The sequence below is a fragment of the Gregarina niphandrodes genome (genome assembly GCF_000223845.1).
Source record: "Gregarina niphandrodes unplaced genomic scaffold scaffold00012, whole genome shotgun sequence".
Lineage (NCBI taxonomy): Eukaryota > Apicomplexa > Conoidasida > Eugregarinorida > Gregarinidae > Gregarina > Gregarina niphandrodes.
The window spans coordinates 249,433-268,166 of record NW_011645782.1 but is presented as its reverse complement, the minus strand read 5'-3'; the positions used below and the strand labels follow the sequence as shown (position 1 = coordinate 268,166).

Below are 18,734 nucleotides of genomic sequence, written 5' to 3'. Positions count from 1 at the left end.
CTCCGCAATCCCTCCCACCCCGCCCATTTCCGAACCCCCGGTATCAGAATCCCCGGTTCAGAATCCCCAGTTTTGCCCCCCCCTCCACCTCGGCTCTGACCCACCTGCCTGTCATTGCAGCTCGGTCCAGGAGGCTTCGTCTCGATTGGTGGTAGTGATAAGTGTAAGTACCAGTTTAAATGAACAGGTACTCTTTCAGGGGGACATTCGGACTCGGTTCGTTACTACGACGTGGCATCGGCTAGCTGGTATCCGACGGAAAACCGGGACCCACTTGTGGTTCCGGGCCCGTTAATCAACCACTCGGCAGTTTCAGACGGCAGCGGAAGCATCTTCGTAATCAACAGCGTGAGCGACCGGAGGGGCGGCCTATTGGGTCGCCATATTTGGGCGGGGGGGGAGGGGGGGGCGACAGAAATGGTGCCTGCTTTAGGATAACAGAATATGGTTGTTAGATTTTGTGACGCGTCCTGCCGTGGCTTATGAAGAGCCTCTCAGTTACCAGTGGATATTAATCTATCAATGGAGTGCTTCGGTGTCTGTGTCCGTGTCGTCAAGTCACCAAAGCTTCCTGTTCGAGTCGTACCTCATAATTGTACCCACGAACGAGTCCGAGAGTGTGTGCTCCATTCTGGTGCTGAACACAGCGAGCTTGCGCTTTCGCCGATTTAAGAACAGTGGCTGCAATCGCCACAAGACTTTATATTTCGTCGCCGGGGACTGGCTGTACCGCATAGGCGGTTGCGACCGACAGGCGTTCCACTGCTACACAGATCTGTTCCGAACTGACCTTCGAAAGTTGGTTGAGGAATCGACGACCACTACAGAAGAGAAGTCCTCTGTAGCGGGGTTGACACCGTCTGCAGACACTCTGCCCACAGTAGACTGGGTTCTGGTGAAGGAAGACCTGACTGTGGGTCTATACCACTACGGAGGGAACGCAGTGCGGTTGAGTCGTGATAGTGTGCTAGTGATAGGCTCTCCGATCGCAAATCACGAGCCTCTCGCCTACGTGATCAGGCTGGATTCGGTTACCGGGTGCCAGAACATAAAGACGGCGACCGCCGCGGCGGACGATGGCAAGCCTACTGTGTGTACGCCGTGTGCCGACAGTACACGCTTGGGTTACGATTGCGAGTTGTCTGAGCTGCGTGTCGCGTACGACGGCGTGTGCAACCATCACGGAGACCTGGACCCGCTACACCGCTGCGTGTGTTTCAAAGGCTTCTACGGCGCCCACTGCCAACTGGGCGCCGCCGACTGCGACTGTCACGGCCGCGGCTCTTGCGACGCCAAGTCCACTTGCCGCTGCGATGCCGGGTGGACCGGAGAGTCCTGCCAAATCCCTCTGACCTGTCCTCGAAACTGCTGTAACCGCGGCGTCTGCCAAGACTCGATCTGCCACTGCCAAGACCCCTACGTCTCCAGCTCTTGTCTCCTAACTCAAGACGACATCGTGGCCTTCAGACGCGATCGGCTACAAATCATCGACGACGTCCAGTCCTATCTAAACGCGCTCACCTCAAGTGCTCTCAATTCGACGACCCGCTCCACCAGTGCCGGTGAACCCTCTTCGGACGAAGCATTTCGGAAACTGCTCCTGGAGGCGAAGGCAGTGGCCGAAACATCCATCAGCAACCCCGACCACGTGGAAAACTATTTTGTTACGGACGCGTCGTGCTCGTTCGCCACACCTCAGGCCGTTGACGTGCCCGCACAACAGTATTCGCAAACCGCCACTGCTCTCAATCTCGTACAGCCTCTGGGAGGCCTCATTGCCTCGGGACAGACCGCATCCCAGCAGCTGGGCTACGATGTATACGCAGCTATGCTCGCACACCAAGAGACCCAATTGGCCCAACGCGCGGCCGAAATGAAACAGGCTCAGAAACAGACCAGCCAAACCTCGGTGGACAGCACCACCGGCATCGGAGCAACTGGCCAGGGAGCAACTGGCCAGGGACAAGGGACCACGGGCACCTACGAAGATGTGTTCTTGACTCAACAAAAGATACGCTACCCCTACATGCACGGATTTTTGGCCCTCACCCTATCTTTTGGCCTCGTGGTGGCCATGTATTTGACTACGACACCCAGACAGCACTACTGACCCAGGCAGCACTACTGACCCAGGCAGCACTACTGACCCAGGCAGCACCACTGACCCAGGCAGTAGTATTGACCTAAGCCTTGGTATCGACTTAGCAGTAGTATTGACGTACTGTAAAGGCTTGGCTGTTCTTATTTCACACGTGGCTAACAATGAGGACTCCAGCCGATCCACATTCTGAGGAGGAGGTCCGGATCAGTGGCCATGTTCGCTAGCTGATTGGCGGGCGAGAGTTTGGCTAAGGCGGCGCGATTTCTTTTGAGGTATGCAGAGTAGACCCCGGTGGTCTTCAGTGTCTGTTGAACACTGGGCCATCTGCTATTTCGAAGTCGGTCTTCCCAAATGTCCAAAATTTGCTGGGGTCTGTTGATGGCAGCCAGTCTGTCCCGAACACCTTTGAGTATTTCGTTTTCATGGTCAGTGGTATCCCCGACAACCACCTTTTCCATCAGAACGGAGCGAGGGTTCTGGTCGATAAAAGTGCCACCTTTGTCCACATACTTTGGCACCTTTTGTGTGCTCGATATAGTTGCATGTCCATTTTGTAGCAACCCATCTTGTAGCAATCCATCTGGCGGCGGTTGGCTACCTTCATCTCCTTGGGCGGTATCAAGAGGGGTTAACTGTGGTTTGCTGGCGTAGTGTTGAGGGATCAAGAACTTCAAGGTAGCCACAATCACATCTCCAATGGAGGCAATATGTTTTAGATCCTGGTCCAATGTTTTCCTGAAGACGTCCTCGTTCGCCGGCGGAACGTCTGTTCTCCTCGATGAGATATTATCCGTTAATTGGCAGGGTGAATATGCCAGTCTCAAGAACCTGGTATAACGAAACGGTACCACCTCTGGAATCGGGAGATCGCATTTCAAAGCGTACCCGAAATCAATGAGAAACGGAGTCCCATTCACGGCATTGATCATGATATTGTCGAGGTGACGATCCCCTACTTCCAATACCCAACAGCAGGCCGACATGAAGGCCAAATTTTTGATAAAGTTCTGGCGTAGTCTATGGTATTGTACGCAATCCCTGCTACGATTCAACAACCACTGATATATTGAGGCGCTATTTACAACTGAACATAATGCCTTCTCCTGTCCATTATCTTGTATATTCTCATCAAACAGACCCATGGGATCCATGGGATCCACGAAAGCAGAAACTTCGACATCGTCCCCTTCCCAGTCGCCTTCCCACTCACCCCCCATACGATCATTATCAACAACCGATTCTTTTGTTTTGGGAATTAATTTCGGACATTTGTGTGATGCGCTGTCATCGAACGTGTGTTCGATAGTTTTATGTAGATCTAAAATGGTGGAAGATTTTGAAGAGAGAGCGTATTTAATGTATAATTCATTGAAATTGAGCTTCCGTTGTTTTTTAGGGCCACTGGCGTTATTACCAATGCTTTCAAGAGTTGTAAGAATTATCCTATACGAGGGATGCTGGTTGGTCGCGCACCCAAATTGTTCTTCAACTATTCGTTTCAGGCCTGAGCAATTGGTTAACCATTCGATAGCGCCAATAGATAGGGAGAAAGGAGTTACGGCATATGTTGTGAACGGAATATGATCTTGTTGCAGTGATATAATGCGATCGATTAAAGAAAGTATAGTTCTATCCTGTCTTAGATCGTCACCAGTTTTAACTAATTGATATTTGATATTACCGTCAATCGTAACATGCCCGATCCTGATTGGTTTTTGTTTAGATGGTAGAACAATAATTCTATTTAGGTATCGATAAATATTAGAGTATGGGTTCAATTTATTGACAAGATACTCACTAAATAGATACAGATTTACATCAGTCGGGTTCGTTAATTTTAATTTGGTAGTTAACGCGCGTAATTCTTTCAAATTCGATGGAGTATTAAAATTCATAATATCATTTCTTGTCTTGTGCCATAATGTATTACCTTTATCCTCCCTCTGTTCCATTGATCCGATTCTAAAATAAGAATGAAATCTATGAATCAAATATGCCTCCGACATATCTTGTTGATTTAGACAGCTATCATTAATGTAAACAGATGGATATACAATATGACTTAATTCAGTATAATATAACCGATGCTTGCTTTTATCAGCTAGTCGTTGGAAATAGGCATGTAAGTCATTCCTGCTATATTTTAAGGAGACATCTGCAAATGTATTATATATAGGAAAATCGTCATGTTCGTCCAAAACTGACCGTATCAATGGCATATCATATTGGCATATCAGTTTGCATAAACCTTCAATTAATGTACTTGATAAGGGCTTACATATTGCCAGTACCTTACTAATAACTGCGGTGCGCACACGCGTGCTATTTGCGCGCATCCTGTTTGCATGCGTGCTATTTGCGAGCATGCTACTATTATACATCTGTAATAAGTGCAAGATCAATAGCTCACATTTATACTTCAGCTGACTGTAGTATGTCGACTCATTCGATAATCTCGCAAAACATGACTGCATCAAATTCACAAATATGGACAAAGTAGTGTCCATCAGCCCTTCATCATATCCTTCAGGGTACCCAGAAGTTGATAAGATTAAACATACAGCAGATTCCAACAAGGCTAGGTCTAAGTTCAGGTCTCCATCGTATACGTACTTGGACTCATCCATTCTTGCCACCGGTATTCTACATAATTCAGGTGAAAATATATCATCAGATTCCTCCATACCTATATAGCTATTAATCCCCTCTACAACTGAACCATGTATTAAAGCATTCCTATAATCTCCGACACTTCGGCAAATATTTGATGAAACGGGATTTTCAATTACTACTTCCACCGTTAAATCTTGTTGCCATGTCTCCGACCGTTTCTGCAGAACGTCTGACAGTAATTCTGGCCTATTCAATATGCTCGATTTAACTAACTCTGATTGTAAGAAGGTTAATTTCGTTTTTCCACACATTTCGAGCACGCTTTCAGACGTACTTTCTATGCATTGGCCCGTTCCGATGGCTATAGCGACATCAAGTAGCTTTCGGCGTACCAACTTATTGCTATCAGATCCATTACTGGGAAACGAATCGGTTGATCGTCGGGTAGTATGTTTGAATGGATAATCCACTTGGTTTAACATCAGCTCATTGTCACGAATCCACTTGTATATGATCGACTTGGGGTCAACGATCGACTTGGGGTCAATGATCGACTTGGGGTCAATGATCGACTTGGGGTCAACGATCGACTTGGGGTCAACGATCGACTTGGGGTCAATGATCGACTTGGGGTCAACGATCGACCTGGGGTCAGCGATCGACTTGGGGTCAACAATTGTATGCTTCAAGAAATTCAAATCACTCCCGAAGTCCACATCATTACGCTTGTACGACGTGATCAAATCTATCGGAGGCCCTCCCCAGATATTTAGTTTGGTACCAAGAGCTTCGATTATAGGTGGATCAAAAAGATTGCCGTCAAATGATACTTCGAACGTGTTAGCGACACTGAATGTAGACGGGCTGGTGTTAGACGTTATGTAAAGCTTTTCAAGAACTGACCAGACAGCAGGATTTTCGTTTGCTCGAGATGAAAGGATATTTTGCCACTTCACTAAAATGGGTAAATCCAATCTGAGCAGGATATCACAAGCTAAGTTGAGAAGGTCATCAAAATACGACTGGATGAATATATCCACTAACTGCATAACCAGATCCTCAGCCATGCTCCGCGTCATAGGCAACTCCGTACTCCCGTCCGATCCACCCGTCCCGCCAGGTCGTTTATCTCCAGTTCGTTTATCTCCGGTTCGTTTGCCGCGCACCTGCCGCGCATTTTTCCTGTCCGATTTGCTGCATGCTTCCACAATGACTGTCACCAAGTAGGTGTTGACCAAGTCGGGATCCACCAGTATTAGGGCATGGTTCTGTATTCGAAAGCGGTTGGCCAGCAACGTAAACAACATGCTGCTTGCCGATAAACTTTTCGCATACTTCCTCAACAGTGGCGTGTTCTCGAACAAACATAATTTCACTGCAGCTGATGACAGAAACGCCAATTGATACATAGCCATCGACTGTGTCGTCGCGGTTGGTAGCATCGTAGAGTGCTCTGGTATTGCAACGTCCGATTGTTCCGCAATAATTTTCCCGACCTCATCTAAAGCATATCCGTGAATTACCAGACTCTGAAATCCAACAACACTCCGCGTACTCCGGAAATACTCTAAACATAGTCCGTTGCATAACCCTTCCGTCACATTAGCAGTTGTTAATTCCCTTGAAAAACTCTTCGCCGAACTCATAACCAAGTTTTAATCCAGGGGAGGGGGCAACGGGATTTCTCGATTTGTCGCCAGCGCTGCCTGAGATCGGCCTCCATGGTGACCCACCCCCTTCGACTGGTACCCAAAAAACTTTACAGTGACACTTCCCGAGAAGGCCAAGGTGAAATCAATGCCCGGACCCAAGCTTTAAACACCAAGGTACTCATCGTCTCCCAGTCCAATCCATTCAGGTTCCAGGACCAAAGCTCAGCCCCCGAGATTTGACCTGGGACGTTGATACAAGCAGGAGCAGAGATCAAATCCGGCAAATGGATACACAACGAAGAACCCGGAAGTTCGCAAGGCTGCTCAGCCGCCCCTCCCTTGCCACTGCCCTGATAATCATTGCCCTGACTCCCATTGTCTAGACCCCCATTGTTGTAACCACCCTGGTGGGCTGGATTGAAGCAAGGCCTTTCATTTTTTCGTCTCAGGGCCTCGTGGTTCTCGATGAGCCATATGGCCAGCGTTCGGCCTCCAATGCAGCTATTTAAGATCTGTAAAGGTATCCCTGTAATACGGTTAACAGCAACCTTTCTAGCATGATCCATGTCGTCCAGCCATTTTTGCAGGGCGGGATTGTCATGGGTCGAAGTGAATAGAAGAGCAGACGTCGGTATTCTCAACTTAACGAATGCTTGCCTTGACGACGAGGGTATTGAGGTGGACGGGGGCATTGTTGTAGCGTCTCCTTTGTCCGTCGAAGGTCGCGCCTCTGACAGCGCAGTGGCATGTAACGCTTCTCTCGCAGTTTCGCGCATGGCTTCGTGAATAGCTTCGTCTAGTACGAATTGTAAAACAGACATGTTGGCAAAGGGGCATTCCTCTTTCAGTGTGTTGAAGAGTGTCGTTGCTTCCCCAAGGTCTTCGACTATGAATTTCGTGGAACAAATGTTTAGGTCTGTCAACATCCTGTAGAAGAACTGAGAGCCTGGCCCAGGTCTCCAACTGCCAGACCGCGAGGATTTGTCGCGTCTAGCTGCCGCTTCGGGGATCCCCCAGTAATCAGCGAATGCGCGATAATGATCTAAACGAATCATGTCGAAGAAATTGAGATTCCTCTTGATGCGTTCTTCCCAAAACCGAACAAGCTCACCATAGTGACTCTCCCAGTCATAACAAGGGGTTCCCCACAACTGACCTTCCTTCGACCAATAGTCCGGAGGCAGTCCTGAGACGTATTTGGGCCTCAACGCGCCGTCTCGTGCATCCATGTTGAACAACCGCGGGTACGACCATGTATCAGCGCTACTAGTCGGAACATAAATGGGAATGTCACCAACCAGCTTAGTCCTCTTGCCGCACCTTTTAGAGCTGCTGCCGAATCTTCGGCGCCATTCCTCGTCTATTTGCCATTGAGTAAATAATGAAAATAAGAACAATTCCTTCAGCGCCTGATTGTTCTTCAATAGCAGCACTCCCATTCCCACTCTTCTCTGGATACCCACTACATTCTCTTGTTCTTCACTCGACTGGTCTGAAGTCAAATTCAGTTCGCGACTTGCGGACCCCTTCGTCAGTTGTTGTATGTTTGCAAGCCGCTCAATATCCAACGCCTGATTTAAGACGTGGAGTAATAATTCGACCGAGTAAGGGCCAATTTGCCAGTCGTTCCAGTTCGCAGTATGTCGAGGCTGAAACCCTTCTTTCGATACAATTTCTTCCAGCGTGATCGTCGAATACTCATCAGATAAGGCCTCCCATAATCCATAGGATAATGCCCAATAAGCGTTTAGCGAAATCCACTGGCAAAAGTTTCTCGTGGCTTCATTCGGTGCATTTTCTTGATCGGCCGCAATCTTACAAACGCGTGTGTGCACACATTCTTGCGCATTAACTCCGGTTGTCGTCGTTGCGGCAGTCGCCACGCCTGTTGCGGCGCTATGGCCATCGTTAGGGACATTCATTTGAATATCCATTTGAGAGTCAGATAGCATGCTGATAACATGCTGAACAATTATATCGTGACTAAATGACTGGCTCTTATATTGCACAACGAGATGAATTAATTTCTTAATCCAAGTCATGCTCCAGAGTTCCAAGACTGACTCCTCTTGGTTTGAACCTCCCTCGGATTTAGAAGGTGATAGAGCATATTGAATCTGAAAATACTTATTTAAAGCATCTGCTCTATCGACAACGTTAGGATGATCATCAGGATCATCATCGTTGCATTTAAGTGGGTACCAGAGCGGACTCACAGCAAAGGCCGAGCACGAATAGTATGGGCAGCGCTCGAGTAAAATCTCTTGTCGATTAGAAATGTATCGGGTACAGAACTGTTCTAGTACAGTTTGAAGGTTATCCGAAATTACTAGATTTCTTCGGAGCAAATGTAATCTAGTATCAATTAAATGGGAGTTCAGTGGTAACAACAATAGTTCATTAAACCCACAATCCTCGCACCAGTCCCTAAACTTGGCAACACCATTAAAATCTCCTAGACGGTCATCATTGCAACATCCCAAGGACCATATAGGAGATGATATAGCAACCATCGGAAAATATGCAAAAATCTGTATTCTTCAAGGTTCGTCAAAAATCTATCTAAAAACTCAATTCCTGGGAGAAAGAAACCTCCCACAAAATAAATAGAGGAATTGTTACAGCCATAAGAATACTTACACCCGTAGAACTCGACTCCATCATTGCTAACTAAATCACTCCCACAGTAGCTAAATTCTTGGTGACAAACTTTAACTGGGGAATTCGCGCGTTCGCACAGCACGCGTGTGCGCAAGTTGTCAAACGGACGTAGATTGTCTGATTTGACATAGTTGTCAAAATTATAACTTTACATAATACTTCATACCATAGAGCTCTGAGTAATCTTCGTTTCCTCTGGACGATAAATCCCTGAAACATGATCGCCTACATCCAGACTTAATTGCTCGTGGTTTTGAATCTCAGCCGCTTCACTTTTAGTGTCGAGCGCCAGGTAGATATCACCCGCCCGGTCGTTGTTTTCGAATTCATCGCTGGGTTTGATGAATAGAGCACAAAGCCAGACTACGCAGGCGCAGCCTAGAGCAATATACTCAAGGATAGACATAGAATTTTGGTAGGCTTTGTTTATGGCGATTCTTTCTACGGAGCCCTTGGGAAAGCTCAGGGCGTAGGTCATGTCCTCGCTGATGCGTGCTACGTCAAAATCGCTCGGCAGATAACGGCGTAAATACATAGGCAAGACGGCAGTCCAAACGCATCCTCCTATAGTTGTGCCTACTGATCCTCCAAGCATCGTAGAGCACAACACGACGGAGGTCACGGCCGCAACTTCCTGGTGACTGACGACGCTTTGCACAGCAGCTTGGACCGGAGTGGTCAAGAACCCGGCGCCAACGGAGATGACTCCAAAAGCAAAGAGCATCACCATGAAACTTGCACCGTCTTTAGCGCAGGCTACGGCAAGCCAAATGATGCCACCCAAGTAAATGGTGGTCCCAGTTAGCACGGAGACTCGGAGGGTGGTGGTGGTTTCCCACTTCTTCCAGAACCGGATGATGAGCCCAGCAATGATACCTGTCGTGGTCGACGCTACGTTGAAGATGTTACCAGCATACCCAGCCTGGGAAATCGTCGCGAACTGAACTACTTGGAAGTACGACGTAAGGTAGATATCGAAACAGTAAAACGCCATGAAGTAGAAGAACACTGTCGCGCAACCCGCTAGCACTGTAGGTGACCGAAGCATCCGGATAGAGACGGTAGGGTACTTCGCAAACTTCACGTCGTACAACCCGAAGAGCGCCAGTAACACTGCGCCACACACGATCTCCGAAATAAACTGAGCCGACTTAAAGTACGTCGGGTCCGTAGAAGACAGCGTAAGCGGTACCAACAACAAAATAAGTGCACCCGCAAACATCACCGTTCCAATACTATCCATCTGTTCTAGGTAATACCAAACTTTCTCGTACCATGTCATGCCATGAGTCGAGTTGCTCATCGCACTCTCGTCACTTATCGTGCTCCTCACTCTCGTACTCTCAGTGTCTCTGACGTCAGTGTCTCTGACGTCAGTGTCTCTGACGTCAGTGTCTCTGACGTCAGTGTCATGGACTGCAACATCGTTATCAATGACTTGCTCGTTTCTTCTTGACTTCTGCCCACATTTGTACCTCAGTAATAGCAGCACGCCGCAGAGGGGACTTGCCGCAACGGGGAGTATGGCAGCCCACATGGCAATGCCGAGTCTCCATGTGGAGCCTGAGCCTCTCTTCAAAATCGCTTCGGCTAAGGGAGGCCCTATCCAGCCACTCACAAGGTAGGGCGTAGAGGGCACAACAGATAGCAAAACACGGTTGGCCAGCCCAGTGATATCGGCAATGATGAGCTGTATGATGATTAGGCACGATGTCTGACCCGCCACGTAGAACAGCTGTGCTGCTGTGTAGGTTCCGATGGAGTGCGTCACGGAAATCACGATGTATCCAATCACATAGAACACGACCGCAATGAACAGCGCTTCCGTTCTCCCCACGACATCGCAGACCTTTGCAGCAAGCGGCTTCAAAGCTGTACTCATTACGTTCAACGTTACTTGCACCGTCGACATCATCGAGTGCGCACTGAAGGCAGAAGTGATGTACGGCAACAGTGAGTACGTCGTGCTCGACTCCACGGCTGTGCACATGGCCATAAGGAAGATCCCCACATATACCAAAAGCAATGTCTGAGGCGTGAGGTACATGGCTAGGCGCTTCGCCTTCATAACGCCCTTCTGTAACTTGACGCCGTGCTCAACCTTGCTCCCAACACCTCCTGGCATTTTCCCACTGAAAAATAGCAGGAAGAAATATCTCAGCACGAAAGACCACGTGTGCGCACACACACCCATTCGTGTCCGTCGATGTGTAGTCCATCGCATGCACTAAACTCGTAATCAGCTGAAGCAGTGACCGCCAACCGGTTCGGACCAGCAGGACCGATACGGATATGGGCAATGAGGCTGATGACGTTTTTGTTGCGTCTTGTATCGGGGAGATAAAAATGTGTGAGGGGCATGTTCTACAATTACCTCATCAAAGCGTTTTTGAGTGACCAGTCACTGTTCAGTGATGTGAAGGCAATCGTGGATTGCCCATTGAAGTGCGACCCGGCAGAAGTTATTCGAGCTTGCCGAGACAAAGTTCCTCCCCGGGAGATAATGGCTTTATTGCATACTCCCGGAGCTGACTTGACGTTCCCCGTGCTTACGATCCCTGAGTCATTGCGCTATGGCCGAAACCGCTTCCTTGAGCGTCTCACAGACGCCAAGTCGGTGGCGAGGCGTCGTCCCAGACGCACGACTATAGGGTACTCTTCCGGTTCGGAAGAGGTATTGAAGAACATGGGACGTCGCAACAGTCTGTACAGCAGCAAGCCCGTAGACATGGCTCAGCTCCTGGACATGGCTTCGGACACGGCGGAAGCCATTGAGCGAGAAGGGAACAAGAGACTGCAGGCTCTGCAGGCGGAGGACAGCAAGGAGGTGGTAGCTTACGGAGAGGAGGATGTCGTGACTAAGAAAGCAGACGACCCAACTCGTGAACGAATGTTGAAGCAGTACTATGCGAGACTGCAAGTCCTCGGCACTTCCCTCATTCAGATTTGGACACGGTTCTACCGCCAGGTCTCTCCTACCTGGGCCCAAGACCGCAACTCCCTGATTCCACTGCCCAAGCCCTTCATCGTGCCCGGCGGCCGATTCATTGAAATTTACTACTGGGACAGTTACTGGATTATCCGAGGGCTGCTCTCCAGCGGGCTCATTGATGTAGCCAGAGACGCAATCGAGAACTTCCTCTACATGGTCGAGCGTTTCGGGTTCATTCCCAACGGCAGTCGCAAGTACTACCAAGACCGCTCACAGCCCCCCTTCCTTTCGACCATGATCCGAGCCTACTGGAACTCCACCGGCGACAAGGAGTTCATTGCGAACGCGTTCCCGCTGCTGGACAAAGAGTACCAGTTCTGGATGAACGAAAGACTGGGACACGCCGTTAACCTCCAAATGCCGGATCCCGCCAATCCATCGAAAACCACACACTGCGTCTTGAACCGTTTCTACTCCCTGGAAGTCACACCCAGACCAGAGTCATATCGCATTGACGAAATCACCGGGCGCCTGTACCTCGAATACAAGGGGGCTGCAGAGTCTCTCGAAGAACATTACCGTGCTGTCCGCGCCGGGGCAGAGTCTGGATGGGACTTTTCAAGTCGCTGGTTGAGACCGGCGATTGAAGGCTTGGGCGAGAGCGGTATCCGCCCGGACCACCGCATTGACCAAGAGCTACACAAGCTCTGTCTCATTGACATTGACACCTGCAACGTAATTCCCTGCGACTTGAACGGAATCTTGTTCGCCATGGAAAACGACCTAAGCTTCTTCGCCGAGCTTCTCGGACACCACGTACAAGCCCAAGCATATCAGGCCGCAGCCGCAAAGAGAAGGGCTGCCATGCTCCACTTCAACTGGGACCCGGAACAAGAACGCTGGATGGACTACGACATGAAGACCCAACGACTCAGCAAAGTCATCTCCGCTGCCTCCTTCATTCCCCTCTGGGCCGATGTGAACCCCGAACCCATGGACGATAAACGACGCATGCAATTAGCATCCAACCTCTCACCCATCATCAGACCCTACGGCATCGTCTCCACCCACGTCCGAGCCGGTCTCCAATGGGATTCGCCAAACGTCTGGGCCTGCAGCCATCATATTGCCGTTGACTTCATGTGCGGTGGACGCTTCTGGGAAACCACAAAGAAGGCGGAAGACGATAACGGCCCAGCCATGCAACTAGGCATCAACTGGGCCAGCCGCTTCGTTAACACCGTCCTCGATCGGTTCGAGTTCAGAGGTACCTGTTCTGAGAAATATCACTGCTACCGCCCGGGCAAGAGCGGGATGGACGGCGAATACGTCACTCAAGAAGGCTTCGGCTGGACAAATGGTGCTGTGCTAGACTTCCTTGAAAAATTTGGAACCAGACTCTCTCCCCAAGGGCTCTATGCCGCACCGAGACCGTACTAAAGCCATCGTACTAAACCAAGCTCACCCTCCCCAGGGAATCTTTGCCGCACCGAGACCATACCAAGTCCACCACACTAAATCAGGCTCACCCCGTGGGGCTCGATGTCGCGTCAAAACCGTATTCGGCCCGCCATGCTGGTCCTAAATCACTTTTTGCAAGGTTATACTCGCAAACCACTGTCCTTCAGAGCCGACAGAGTCGGGGCTTTGCTCTTGCTCAGTCGATGCTCTGTGAACTAAACAAACACGTCAACCTTTGTTCGCGATTCTTACCAAAAGACTCAAATCTTCCTTCAATGCGTCGCGCTGCTCGCTCAACGCTATCAGTTTCAGTCTGCTGTCTCCACGGCGGACCGGTAAGGAAAAAGGCGCTTGATGGGGTCTGATATCGGCTTCATGGCAAAACGATGCTATTTTACGCTGAAAATGTTTGAATGGCCAAGAGAGGCGAACCCCCGTAGTTGTAGTCTTGGTTGAGCGCTAATCCTAACGTTAATAATTCCAAGACGATGATGATTTTCATTTAATGCCGTTGTCGCACACGTGTGCGCGCCGCTATAATTCAGGATTCCGGCGCTCCCTAAGCGCCTAAGTTAAGATGCATTCACTGGATAAGATCAATCCCCAAGCCGTGCGCTTGGCGAGGCCACATGGCATACATGTGGGAGAAATGGTCTTCAAGGAGAAGACCGTTCTTGGATCTGGCTACTCTGGCGAAGTTAAGCAAGTGGAAGATGAAGGAGGACATAATTATGCCTTGAAGATTTCCAATGACAAATCTATACGCTTCATACTAAACGACTCGCCCAGCGCAAACGGGAGAACGGGGGCGACGCTTCCGGAGGCGAGTGAGTTTGAAAGGCTCAGGAAATTATATCACGCGGGCGTTCCTGTTCCCAGACCATACGGTTTTCAAATATATGCTAATGCGGATGGTATTGGGACAACTTCACTGCTGATGGACCTTGTGGATGGACCCACTTTGAGGGACTGGCTGAGTGCCCAACAAGGGGGAGTCACTGACAAAATTTCGGGGCGGTCGCAGCACCCGGTTATGACGTACCCGGATGCCTTGGCTCGAATCGACGTGGCAATTGCTGTGGTGGCGAGTCTCGTTAAGCTGAGGCCCTGGGGTTTGTTTGCTGATTTCAAGCCTCGAAATGTGATGATACGAGAGCAAAAAATGGACAAATCGAGGTACTTTTCTGCGTCGCTCGTGGACATTGGGGGGGTGGTTATGTATCAGGACGTGTCCACAAATTCGCACTACCGTCGGCCCGAGTCGTTAGATGAGGACCAATCGGTCATATTCTTCCATCCCATCAAAGACCGGTATCTGATTGAGACGACTTGTTCATACTTGTCTCCGGAAATGGCAATTTTGATCTCAGAGTACGACTACTGGCGAGGCCGATTGCACAACCACTTCTTTTCCACGCAAGTCGAGGACAATGTGACCGCGGCGGAGCAGGAGGTGGCTGCTCGAATCTACGGCGAAAGTCAAAAGAAGATTGGGCGGCAAGGTCGGAACGACCAGGTGGATCCGCGGGCGGTGCACAACTACCTTACTGCGCGGCGCCGGTTCAGTGCCGTGAACGTGTTGGGTCGTTTCTTTGCGATTCCGCAGTTGAACGGTGGCGCGTCCGCGACCGCAGTGTCTGCGCTGGACAACAACAGTGGCGTGCCGCTGCATTCGGACATTGTGGCGGTCTCGGAGAAGTCGACGGTGTTCACGATGGGGTTAGTGTTGACTGAGTTGTTTGGGGGCAAGCGCACCGGCCTGACGTCGTTGACGCGTTTGCGGGCGGTGAACGATATCTTCAGCTCGGAGCACCACAACGCGGAGTTCCGGATCGTGATGGAGTGGGAGGCGCGAAATGCGACCCTCGGTGCGCTGATCGGGTCTGCGGTGTCGACGCGTTGTCCGAACAGCAACGAGACGGACGGCCGGTCGGCGGTAACGCACAAGGCGCCTACACCCGAGCACACGGACATCAGTTGCGACTGTTATTTCGACTTGTACCGGCGATATGCCTACCCGTCTGAGGGCATCCTGCGCGTCCCGGACCCGCACGACCTCCACACCGGCATGGCGCCGCCCTATGACGTCGACTGCGCCGTCCGCGTCAAACGCCTCTTGGACTCCTGCCTCCGTTTCAGTCCCGGCCTCCGCCCCTCCCTCAACAATCTGCTCGAGGAACTCACTGGTCTCAAACGTTACATCTGCTCCAAGGGGGTCGTCCAACCTAAACCGAACCGGTTGACACCTAGCACTAGCATCGGGAGTCGGGCAGCCTCATCACTGAGGTGACCTGTGCGCCAAGCCGCTTCATGGTGGTCTAACCTTCCCGGAGTGGTCAAGGACGCCTTGTCTAAAGACGTCTGGATATAGGACGTCTTGCTTAGCATGTCTTGATTAAGGTAACGCTTCTTCTTTCAAGTCAGAACTACTTTTTGAATGTGCTCGAGGTCCTGGCGTGGATGCTCGAGATGTTGATCTGGCGGGAGTGAATTGGACTCTGCTGGTAGCGGCCTGGCTCAGTTGCGGCTCGGGTTTGATTTTGATCTCCGATTTCACGGCCTGCAACTTGGTCTGTAGGAGCGGGCGGCTTGCTGATTCAGGTTTATTGGATGAGGGGGTGCTGATCTTGGAAGGAGCGCTTTTTGGTGGAGTTCTGTTCGGGGATCTGGTGGGGGTTCTGGCGCGAGTGTGGTGGCGATTGGTTCCTCTGTTAGGTTCAGATATGTTGGAGTCAGATTTGACGGCGGGTTCAGATTTAATTGGTTTGTCGTCGTCATCGTCGTCTGGGGCATCGTCGTCGACAAGGTCGTCGGCCTCCAAATCTGCTGATTCGTCGTCTGAGTCGGTGGATCCGTCACAGTGAAGGTGTTCTCCGGAGAGGTCTCGGAGTTCGGGAAGATCGTTGAGTAGGATGTCGACTGTGCTGGGGGCATGTTCCTCCAGTGTATCGACGACCTCGAGAAGGTGTGGTGTGAGGTAGGCGGTGAGCGAGAAGAAGTGTAGGTAGTCTGTATCGAAGCAGGTGCGGAGGGCTTTGTCGCAGGCGATGACATGGCCATCATTTAGGTCGTGGTCTTTGATATATTTCCAGATGAGTTTAATAGCTTGGGATCGGGAGAGGGCGGTTTTGTCGAGTAGCTGGCTGAGCATAGGAGAGAGTCTGTAGACTCTCATAAGGTTGGCGGTATTGCCAGCTCGTCTGCCTTTTTTCCTTCGTTTGGGTCGTTTCGACCTGCCAGAAGATGTGGAGCGCTTGCCCGTTTTGGGTCGTGTGGTCGCTCGCGGGGTCTGTGCCCTGACCGTCTTGGACTTGATAGTGGTGGTCTTGATCTTGGTGGGTGTCTTGATAGTCCTGGATGTAGGCTTGGATGTAGGCTTGGATGTAGGGGGTGTGTTTTTCCTCTTGGGGGTCATTATTTTTTTAATGGAGAAGATTGGTAGTTACACAGAGAACATTGATGAGTATTTGTCATTCGAGAGACAGGCGGAGTACGTGGTGGAGGCTCAGCGGGCTCGCGAGGACCCGGTGTTAGCGGCTACGTTGTTCAAAAAGCGGATCGCATTCGGGACGGCGGGTTTGCGGGGTCCGATGCGTGCGGGAATCAGTGGCATGAATGTGGGCACAGTGTGGCGTGCGACGCAGGGGTTGTGTGAATACTTTATGGACAAGTTTGGATTAGAAGAATGTCGCTCACGTGGCGCTGTAATTGGCTTCGATGGGAGACACAATTCGGAGTACTTGGCTTCAGTAGCGGCCGCAGTGTTCTTGAGTCGCGAAATCCCGGTGTTCTTTGCCGACGAGGTCACGGCGACGCCGGTGACTCCATATGTGGTGGTGAAGGCGAAGGCGGTGTGCGGTGTTCAGGTCACGGCTTCACACAACCCCAAGGAAGACAACGGTTACAAAGTCTATGCCGACAATGGGGCCCAAATAATCCCGCCGATGGACCGTGACATCGCAAGTCTTATAGAACAGAACAAGGCACCGTGGCCAGAGGTAGAAGGCATAGTCGACCACCACCTGCGTCGTCTGAACCCGCTGCATCCACGACGTTCATTGGCACGCATGGAGCTGCCCCAATACTGGGCTCAGTTCAAGGCTGACGCGACCGCTGCACTCAAGATGGAGCCTGGCGAATTCGCAAAATCCTCTCTCAAGGTTGTCTACACCGCCATGCACGGTGTTGGCTACCGTTTCGTTCGCGACCTACTGGTTGACACTCTCGGATTCCCAGCCACCCAGTTCGAACCCGTCCCCGGCCAAATGCACCCGGACCCCGAATTCCCCACCGTCCGATTCCCCAACCCCGAGGAAGCCGGAGCACTGGACCTAGCCAAGGCCCACGCTCGGGCAACTGGCGCAGACCTCATCATCGCTAACGACCCCGATGCTGACCGATTTGCGGCCGTCGAGGTTTGCAGTGATGGCTCCTTCAGAACTTTTACTGGAGACGAACTTGGCGTCATGCTCGGCATCATTTGCTACGAGAACCTCACCGGCCAGACCGTCAGTCTCCCTAATGGTGACTCTGCCTCCACTGCGGACTTGTCGTTTGTGTGTTCAGCGGTGAGCAGCAAGTTCTTTGAGCGTTTCGCTGCGCGCCAGAAGGGCGTGGTGTACCGCGAGACTTTGACTGGGTTCAAATGGATGGTGAACGTGGCGTTGGCAATGGCGCGCGAGGGCGTTAGGCCGTGCTTCTGTTATGAGGAGGCGTTGGGTTACGGCTTGTGCGTGGAAGCTATACCGGACAAGTGTGGACTGACGGCGGCTGCGGCGATGACGAAGAAGGCTTCGCAACTGAAGGCCACCGGCCAGACGCTCTCACAATGGTTGGAGGGGCTCATGTGCGCCGCTGGCGGATATTTCGCCACTGACAATTCCTACTTCCGGGCATCTGACCCCGCGATCACCAAGGCCATTGTCGGTGCCTTTCGGGACAAGCACTACGGCCGTGGAGCCGACGGGAGCCACCAGGTAGCTGGCTACAAGGTAATACGCGTCCGCGACTTGGGCGTCAACTACGACTCCAGCACCGCCGAGCACACGTGTGTGCTGCCCGCCGGCGATGACATGCTCACTCTGGAGTTCGCCAACGGCGCACGCCTCACACTACGCGGCTCCGGCACCGAACCGAAACTCAAATACTACTCCGAAATGACCAGCCAGACCAGCATACAAGATGCCAAGGAACAACTGGGACGGTGCGTCCGGGCCGTCCTCAAAGAAATTCTGCACCCCTACAAACTGGAACATGCCATCGACCCCCAATTCACCGACTAATCGGCCCCCCTTCCTTCACTAACCCGCCCATC

The 18,734-nt window shown here is 51.1% G+C and overlaps 9 protein-coding genes across 9 annotated transcripts; 4 read left to right on the top strand and 5 right to left on the bottom strand.

Moving 5' to 3' along the window:
• Positions 1-522: 522 nt before the first annotated feature.
• On the top strand, positions 523-2,110 carry GNI_073180 (putative transmembrane protein; the record flags this gene model as incomplete). The annotated part of the gene is made up of 2 exons (XM_011132095.1): positions 523-582; positions 674-2,110. The coding sequence occupies 2 exons, from the start codon at positions 523-525 to the stop codon at positions 2,108-2,110; spliced, it is 1,497 nt and encodes a 498-aa protein (XP_011130397.1).
• Positions 2,111-2,256: 146 nt separating this feature from the next.
• Positions 2,257-6,360, bottom strand: GNI_073170 (phosphatidylinositol 3- and 4-kinase; the record flags this gene model as incomplete). The annotated part of the gene is made up of 1 exon (XM_011132094.1): positions 2,257-6,360. One exon carries the CDS (start codon positions 6,358-6,360, stop codon positions 2,257-2,259), a length of 4,104 nt encoding a protein of 1,367 aa, XP_011130396.1.
• A 113-nt stretch (positions 6,361-6,473) lies between these two features.
• GNI_073160 (4-alpha-glucanotransferase) lies at positions 6,474-8,879 on the bottom strand (the record flags this gene model as incomplete). Its single annotated transcript, XM_011132093.1, has 1 exon — positions 6,474-8,879. One exon carries the CDS (start codon positions 8,877-8,879, stop codon positions 6,474-6,476), a length of 2,406 nt encoding a protein of 801 aa, XP_011130395.1.
• A 308-nt stretch (positions 8,880-9,187) lies between these two features.
• On the bottom strand, positions 9,188-11,152 carry GNI_073150 (putative siderochrome-iron transporter; the record flags this gene model as incomplete). The annotated part of the gene is made up of 1 exon (XM_011132092.1): positions 9,188-11,152. The coding sequence occupies one exon, from the start codon at positions 11,150-11,152 to the stop codon at positions 9,188-9,190; it is 1,965 nt and encodes a 654-aa protein (XP_011130394.1).
• Positions 11,153-11,386: 234 nt separating this feature from the next.
• On the top strand, positions 11,387-13,399 carry GNI_073140 (trehalase; the record flags this gene model as incomplete). The annotated part of the gene is made up of 1 exon (XM_011132091.1): positions 11,387-13,399. One exon carries the CDS (start codon positions 11,387-11,389, stop codon positions 13,397-13,399), a length of 2,013 nt encoding a protein of 670 aa, XP_011130393.1.
• A 161-nt stretch (positions 13,400-13,560) lies between these two features.
• GNI_073130 (hypothetical protein) lies at positions 13,561-13,922 on the bottom strand (the record flags this gene model as incomplete). The annotated part of the gene is made up of 3 exons (XM_011132090.1): positions 13,561-13,635; positions 13,673-13,781; positions 13,819-13,922. The coding sequence occupies 3 exons, from the start codon at positions 13,920-13,922 to the stop codon at positions 13,561-13,563; spliced, it is 288 nt and encodes a 95-aa protein (XP_011130392.1).
• A 75-nt stretch (positions 13,923-13,997) lies between these two features.
• Positions 13,998-15,710, top strand: GNI_073120 (hypothetical protein; the record flags this gene model as incomplete). The annotated part of the gene is made up of 1 exon (XM_011132089.1): positions 13,998-15,710. One exon carries the CDS (start codon positions 13,998-14,000, stop codon positions 15,708-15,710), a length of 1,713 nt encoding a protein of 570 aa, XP_011130391.1.
• Positions 15,711-15,815: 105 nt separating this feature from the next.
• GNI_073110 (SWIB/MDM2 domain protein) lies at positions 15,816-16,835 on the bottom strand (the record flags this gene model as incomplete). Its single annotated transcript, XM_011132088.1, has 1 exon — positions 15,816-16,835. The coding sequence occupies one exon, from the start codon at positions 16,833-16,835 to the stop codon at positions 15,816-15,818; it is 1,020 nt and encodes a 339-aa protein (XP_011130390.1).
• Positions 16,836-16,845: 10 nt separating this feature from the next.
• Positions 16,846-18,702, top strand: GNI_073100 (phosphoglucomutase-2; the record flags this gene model as incomplete). Its single annotated transcript, XM_011132087.1, has 1 exon — positions 16,846-18,702. The coding sequence occupies one exon, from the start codon at positions 16,846-16,848 to the stop codon at positions 18,700-18,702; it is 1,857 nt and encodes a 618-aa protein (XP_011130389.1).
• Between the last annotated feature and the right edge of the window lie 32 nt (positions 18,703-18,734).